At 47.4% G+C, this 7272-nt stretch overlaps 1 protein-coding gene across 1 annotated transcript; it reads right to left on the bottom strand.

Annotated features, from left to right (window-relative positions):
* Positions 1 to 274: 274 nt before the first annotated feature.
* rnf214 (ring finger protein 214) lies at positions 275 to 6707 on the bottom strand. The gene is made up of 6 exons (XM_081610998.1): positions 6355 to 6707; positions 4270 to 4499; positions 4068 to 4201; positions 2555 to 2783; positions 1879 to 2088; positions 275 to 1230 (listed from the first exon to the last, which is right to left on the bottom strand). The coding sequence occupies exons 1-6, from the start codon at positions 6473 to 6475 to the stop codon at positions 487 to 489; spliced, it is 1668 nt and encodes a 555-aa protein (XP_081467124.1). The 5' UTR covers positions 6476 to 6707; the 3' UTR covers positions 275 to 486.
* Positions 6708 to 7272: the final 565 nt, after the last annotated feature.

Here is a 7272-nt window from a genome sequence, read left to right as displayed (position 1 = left end):
GGAGCTGAGTGGGGGAGTCATGTTCTGCAGGGTTTGATCCACCCAGGTGTTTTCCCACTGAACAGTTGCCATGGGGATGAAAGCATTTCTCAGAATCGAGGCGACACTCCAGGTTTGTTTTTGATGAGGGAATAAATTATAACATGATATGGAGCTAAAAAGAAGTCAAGTTTACAAAACACTGCCCCGCCCAAAACGTCATAAAATAACTAAAGTTTGATCTAAATGAACCTGAGCTCATTTAAAACCGATCAGGAATCAACAGAAATGGATCTTTTTCTTATTAAAGTTGATCATTTATTGTTTCTGAACAAACTAATAACATCAATAACTTCACTGATTTTCACGGTTTCTGGGTTCAAAAGAAGAACCGGAACCGAGACGCAAAACATGAAACATGAAATCAGGCTTCAAGGAAACAGAACCGGGAAGCGGTCCGATCTGGGTCCTGCAGCGGTCCGGTCCAGTCCGGTCCAGTCTGGTCCGTTACTGACCCGGACAGAAAGGACAGGAGTTGTTCTTGCTGGACTGGAGCCACATCTGGATGCAGTCTCTGTGGATGGTGTGTGAGCAGCTGAGCGGGTGCCGGTTCTCCGGGTCCACGTGGTTCTGGCACATGAGGCAGAGCTTGCGGGGCCCGGTGGGGGGCGGGGGCCTCTGGATGGGCCCCGGGGCGGGCCGGCTTATGGGCCCTGGCGCCGAGCGCTCGCTCTGGCTCAGCTTGAAGCCGACCTGCTCCATCAGGTCCTCCACCGACATCCCGGCCAGCGTCCCGCGGGAACTCTTCACCTGCTGCAGCAGCGACATCAGCTGCGGCTTGCCGCACTGCGGGAACCGGGCCCCCAGCTTCTCCAGAACCTTCTCCAGCTTCTCCGCCGGGGCCGAGGGCGCGGCGGGGGCCGGGGCGGCGGCCGGGGGCGGGGACGGACCCACGGGCAGGACCGGAGGGGACGGGGACAGGCTGGGAGGGGGCGTCACCCTCAGCGGGGGGCGGTTGTGGAAAGAGGGCGGAGCCTGGTGGTGAGGAGGGGGATGGGCGTAGTACACGTAAGGCGGAGTGTGGTAGGCGCCGCGGTGCATTGGGTGGCGTGGGTGGGGGTGTCTGTGGCGGGGGGCGTAGTACTGTGGGAGGGGGGGCTGGTAGAGCGGGTGCTGGGGGGGCGGCGGCGGCGGCATGACTTGGGGGGGCTGGGTCACCACCTGCATCACCTGTCTGAACTTGAGGTCAGCCTGAGGAGACAGGAAGCGCTGCGTTAGTCAGAGAGGAGCTGAGACGGCGCCCCCAGGGGGCGGCTGGGTGCCTCACCAGGGGGCGCCAGAGACGGACCAAACAGTTTAATGTTTTATTGGAGTCACAGGAAAAATTCTGTGGGAAATCCCAGACGGTTTAAATGACTTTCAACATTTACTGTCCCTTCAGAATCAAAGTATTTCTGAACTAGACCGTGAGCTGAAGCCTGGAGTTCCTCAGGGCTGTGGGCTCAGCCCGATGCTGTTCTCTCTGTAGCTTCTGCCTTTTGGTTTTCTTTATGTTTATTTAATCTTTCACTGTTACCATGACGACCTGCAGCTTATCAGCGATAAGCAGCTGCTCACCAATAATTTCCTGCTTTTTAATCACTGATTAGACAACAGAAGAAGATTAGAGCCACTAAAAAAATAAAACAAAATTCTGATATTTTTCTCAGGATTTTGACTTTGATCTTCTGAGATCAAAGTCAGAAAGTTCAGAAAAAATAATTCTTAAAAGAAAAGTGATAATTCTGAGAATAAAGCCAGAATTGGAAATGTTTAGTTTTTCTTCAGTGACCCTGATCCTCCCCGGTGGGACCCGGTGGGCCCCAGCAGGCCCCTCTGCGGGCCCCCGGCGTGTCTCACCATGGGGACGTGCGGCAGCGTCGGCACGTTGATCCTGGGCAGGGACTCCAGCTCCCTGCCCTGCTGCAGCTGCTGCAGAACCTCCTGGAAGCGGCTCTGCAGCTCCGCCTGGCTCTTCCGGACCAGACCCTCCTTCTTCTCCCACTTCCCCCGGTCGTGATGGTACTGCTGAGGAAACTCCACCCGCAGGGTGTTCAGGTACTGCGCCACCTAGAGGAGACAAGCGGGGATAAAAAAAAAAACACATTTAGGACGTTTGAATGTTTCTGCACTACAAAAACCCAAAAAAATCTTACCAAGATTTTCTGTTTAGTTTCTAGTACAAATATATTAAATTTGTCTCATTTCAAGTAAACCAACTACAAAGTAACCAAGTCAATAATTCCTTAATATTGATATAAAGTTCTAGTTCCACTGGCAGATTATTTCACTGTAACATTGGAAAAGCAGGTGAAATAATCTGCCAGTGGGACGACAATGTTAAGGAATTATTGGTCTAAAAAAAGCTCCCATGTCTCTGAACAACCGTCTAGTTTTGTCTCATTTCAGGTGTAGTAAAATATTTGCTCTAGAAACTAAACAAGGAATTCTTGGTAAAAATTAGTTGGTTTTTTTTCAGTTTAACGTGTACTGTCCCTTTAAGACAGATTGAGTGTTTCTGAAAGGTCATCTGAACCTCTTTGAGCCAGGACTCGATGCGGGACATGGCGCCGTCTCTCTGCTTCTCCACGGCGGCGATCTCGTCCCGCAGGGCCTGCAGCTGCGCCTTGGCCGCCTCCTTCTTCACCCGCTCCATCTCGCTCCTCAGCTGCTCCAGCTCCTCCGCCCAGCGCCGCTGCTCCTCGCTCTGCTCCTCGCTCAGCGCCGACAGCTTCCTGTCGCTGTCCTCCAGCTCCTTCGCCAGTCTGACGGAGGAACAGGTCGGGTCACATGGTTTACACCGTTAGGCTTCGTGTTGCTTTAGGTCATACTGCAGCTTCACATCAAAGCATAATGTTAGAGTGGCCTAGTCAAAGTCCAGACACAAATGTACTTGAAAATCTGTGGAAAAACTAAAGATGCACCGATTTGATATCGTGTATCGATGCAGAACGTGAAAAACATTCTAGATTGGATATTAGTAAAAATGTTCCCAATCTATTGCGTCTAATTCTACGCTTTACTCTTTATTTGACATTATATTTATATGCCTATTTGCACTTTCTGAACCATTTGAAAGGTTTATTACGTTGAACCTTTTGTTTCTGTCAGTTTCAGTCCTTTGTTATATATTTTATATCGTCTGTTATTCTCCTGACTCAACCGACTGAAGCTGTTTTTTCATGTCTGACCAAAAAGTTCAAACATTTATTTTATCAAAGAAATTTATAATTCATACATTTATGTCCGTGTTTAAAAGAAGAAACATTTTAAGTGAATTAAGTTGGTTTTTTGTATCAGCTGATAATAAACCTCAGATATCGGTAGTGAAAAACGTGGATCGGTGCTTCTTTAGGACAGACTTGAGCTGGACTTGTTCATCGGAAGCCAGCAGACCTTCCTGCAGCCGCAGACGTTGCTGCAGCCACAGACGTTGCTGCAGCCGCAGACCCTCCTGCAGCCGCAGACCCTCCTGCAGCCGCAGACCCTCCTGCAGCCGCAGACGTTGCTGCAGCCGCAGACCCTCCTGCAGCCGCAGACCCTCCTGCAGCCGCAGACCTTCCTGCAGCCGCAGACGTTGCTGCAGCCGCAGACGTTGCTGCAGCCGCAGACCTTCCTGCAGCCGCAGACCTTCCTGCAGCCGCAGACGTTCCTGCAGCCGCAGACGTTGCTGCAGCCGCAGACGTTGCTGCAGCCGCAGACCTTCCTGCAGCCGCAGACCTTCCTGCAGCCGCAGACCCTCCTGCAGCCGCAGACCCTCCTGCAGCCGCAGACCCTCCTGCAGCCGCAGACCCTCCTGCAGCCGCAGACCCTCCTGCAGCCGCAGACCTTCCTGCAGCCGCAGACCTTCCTGCAGCCGCAGACATTGCTGCAGCCGCAGACCATCCTGCAGCCGCAGACCATCCTGCAGCCGCAGACATTGCTGCAGCCGCAGACATTGCTGCAGCCGCAGACATTGCTGCAGCTGCAGACCGGATCCCGTCTATCAACAGTTTCACCTGCAGAAGGAGACTTTGAGGAAGCAGTCGGGACGTCAGGCGGCTCCTCACCTGTTCCTTTCCTCCTCCGCTCTGTTCCTCTCCGTCAGCAGCTCCCGTTTCTTGCTCTCAAAGTTTTTCCTGGTGGCCTTGGAGTTGTTGAGCTGCAGCTTCACCCGCAGCGACTCCAGCTTCTCCAGCAGAGCCTGGAACAACAGACGGTCAGAACCCGGCAGAACAGCAGCAGCAGCGAGATGAAGCCCGTCTGGGTCACCTGGTGCTGCCGGATGCCTTCCTCCCTCCTCTTCTTCAGCTGAACTTTGTGCCTCTCCTGCACCTCCTTCTCCTCCTCCTGCTCCCTCTGCAGACTCTCGTAGCGCTCCTTCAGCTGGGAGCCGAACTGGAACACGGCAGCCACCTGGCTCTCCCAGTCTGGCTCCGTGTTGACGCCGGTGTCCGTCGTGATGCTGTCCGTCTGCACAGCCTGGACCTTATAGATCAAGTCTGGGAGGAAACGGACGGATCATTAGGAGACGACAGTCAAACCAGGAGGAGTTTAATTCACAGATAAAGTAAAACATTTTGCTTTAATCTGACTTTATTGTTCAGCCTATTTTCTTCCTTCCACTAAGTGTTCCATACATATGCTTCGATAAAACACAATTTCTTTTGCAGTTACTAGAGCTGTGTCGATCAGGTTTTTTCCTGCCGATCACCGATACCGATCACATAATTATTATTATCATAAGCACTACCGGTTACATTATGTGGAAAAAGGAACCATGAATTCACCTTAATTTAGACAAAAACTTGTTTTTAATAACTTTTTCCAAGAAGAAAACTAAACAAAACAGCATTGTGCAAATTGTCCTGCTATCAGTAAAACTATCTTTAACAGACTGAAAACATATGGAGGCTCTGAAGAGGCTAAATTATGCAAAGAGCCAAAATAAAACCTCTCAACATTGCCAAAAAATTCAAGTATAAAACTTAACATTCAAAGGCAAAAACAGGATCCATTACAATAAACAATCCAGAGTTACTGAATGAAAACTTCCTGTTAGCATGGCGGCTAGCTGATTACTGCTAGTTCTGAGTGGCTGTTTCTGACTGAGCGGAGTAATTATGCAGAGCAGGGAGGAGATCGATTATTTTTTTTAGAGATTATCTGTCTCATGTTAGGACAGCGAAAGTTTTAATACGTATGTAAAATGTATTTTTTTAGGTTAGATGCTGCAGCTTTAAGCAGAGGTTCGGTGTGAGAGTCACTACCAGGTGGAGCAGAAGCGGCGCTCCGTCTGTGAAATATTACTACCTGTAGCGTAGCAGCGGTTCAACAGCGAGAGCAGAACCAGCGTCTTACATCGCAGCTCCAAGACTTAAATCATTTTATTTGTTTAGCTTTCTGACCGTCATGCTAATCCGGGTGAGTGTTTGTAGCTGTGCTGCTTTACCTGCTATCTGATCCTCCATGTGTCTTTTTTACTGCAGTGAGCCTCGATGTAGCCAAACTCCATCAAGTATAACATTGTTTTTATGTCGTATTAGATTCGTTGTGTTGATACATTTTGACCTGCTTCAATTTTCCGCCGCAACACGCAAACGTCCCCATTCACTCAGTGCGTTATAGTTCCACATCGCTTAGGATTTGTTGCTGCGCGTTTGGCAGTGTGAAGGAAAGAGGAGACCAGCTGCACAGGCAGGCTGAGAAATGAGATGCAGGTGATCCGTATCGGCAACAAGAGCCAATGATCTCCGATCACCGATCATGCACTTTTTCACGAAAATCGGCCCGATTATGATCGGTGACCGATCAATCTGCACACCTCTAGCAATTACCCTGCAAGTCTACAGTCATAAATTTGTAGGCAGTAACATTCATGCATCTGTATTAAGAATGCTGCATATGTTGGTCTGATAAACTGAATTTGAGGTTTTCTTAGCTCTGAGCCATAAATATTTACTAGAAATAAATGTTCACAATATATATGGAATACAAGTTTTATTATATTTCCAGTTTATGGGGATGTTTATATACAACTTTGGAAAAAGATTCGGAGTGGTGAAACTTTATTGCATCAATAAAAACGAAGGAAAGTAGAGATTCTTCTTTTTTTAACACATTAAAATTATTTGAATAGAAGGAAGAAACGTGACAAAGTTATTTTAACGAACTCTATTTAATTCAACATAGCAAAAATGTTGTTTACGTTCAGTTTGACGACATAATGAGACTATTTTAACAACAACAGTCTTTAAGTTTTGTTTTCCTGGAAGTTTCTTCTTCTACTCTTGATATAAAACAGAACCAGAACCGGACTACAAATACATTATCCTGACATGAACACCGAGATTTTACCTTCTACCGTCATTTTAGCCAATTCCAGGTCCAGGTCTAGATCCAGGTCCTCCTCCTGGATCCGGTTTCCCAGCTCCCCGTCCTCTTCATCAGGAGCAGCTGTTTCCCAGCTAGCATACATGCTCCTACCTGAACTACAAAAACAACCGTGGAGACTTCCGGTTGACCACAACACGCCGAGCTACCGGTCCATCCGCTTGGTGGATGTCTCAGAGGGATTTATCTTCGTTTTAAAAAAAAAAAACGCTTTTGAAGAACAAAAACCGATTTGTTTTAACTATTTCAACACGCAGTTTACAGTTTCCGCCAGTTGGACACACGGATGTTTGTGCTTCCCTAAAAGAGGTCCGGCGGAAATACCTTTACCGTTGGGACGTTACGGAACAAAGATCGTCTATAACATCAAATGAATTCACAAGTAATAAAAACGTTCACATAATAAATGTGATAACAAGAGCAGATTTTTAAGACATCTTGGATATGGTCGGTTTGTTATACGTACTAGCTAAAGGAATCATTAAATTCCAAATAAACTAAACGAAAATTATGGGATGAGGTTAAATATAAAACAGTGTTTAAAGCTAGAAACTGTTAACTTCCAGAAAACTTTCCTTTTTTCATTCTACATTGAGAACCAGGGAGGGCACTGACCTCCTCAGTACATGTTTCCTGACTAGACAGACATTTCTGTCAATTCCTCCATTCATTTCTTCATGATGTGACCATCCAACTACAAACTCTGTAGAAACATTTGGGTTAAATTAATGATGAGGTTAAACTTTAACATGGACTTGGAACCCACACATCCTGGACACAAACTCTTTCAACAAAACACTGTATATACATTTACAAGATGAACAAAATGTTTGTTTGTTTTTTACCTTTGTATATGTTTATATTTTAAATGTCTTTACACTG

This window comes from Poecilia reticulata, chromosome 9 (genome assembly GCF_904066995.2).
Source record: "Poecilia reticulata chromosome 9, P_reticulata-male-v2, whole genome shotgun sequence".
In the NCBI taxonomy this organism is placed as follows: Eukaryota; Metazoa; Chordata; class Actinopteri; order Cyprinodontiformes; family Poeciliidae; genus Poecilia; species Poecilia reticulata.
The sequence above is the reverse complement of the archived record's forward strand: the minus strand, read 5'-3'. Positions and strand labels throughout refer to the sequence as shown.

Excerpts from the sequence above, each read along its gene's own strand:
- rnf214 (XM_081610998.1), bottom strand. The coding sequence starts at position 6,475 with ATGTATGCTAGCTGGGAAACAGCTGCTCCTGATGAAGAGGACGGGGAG. Across the intron at positions 4,202-4,269 it reads AAGGCATCCGGCAGCACCAG|GCTCTGCTGGAGAAGCTGGA; the intron begins GTGACCCAGACG and ends CTGTTGTTCCAG. Across the intron at positions 2,784-4,067 it reads GCGGAGGAGGAAAGGAACAG|ACTGGCGAAGGAGCTGGAGG; the intron begins GTGAGGAGCCGC and ends TTCCTCCGTCAG.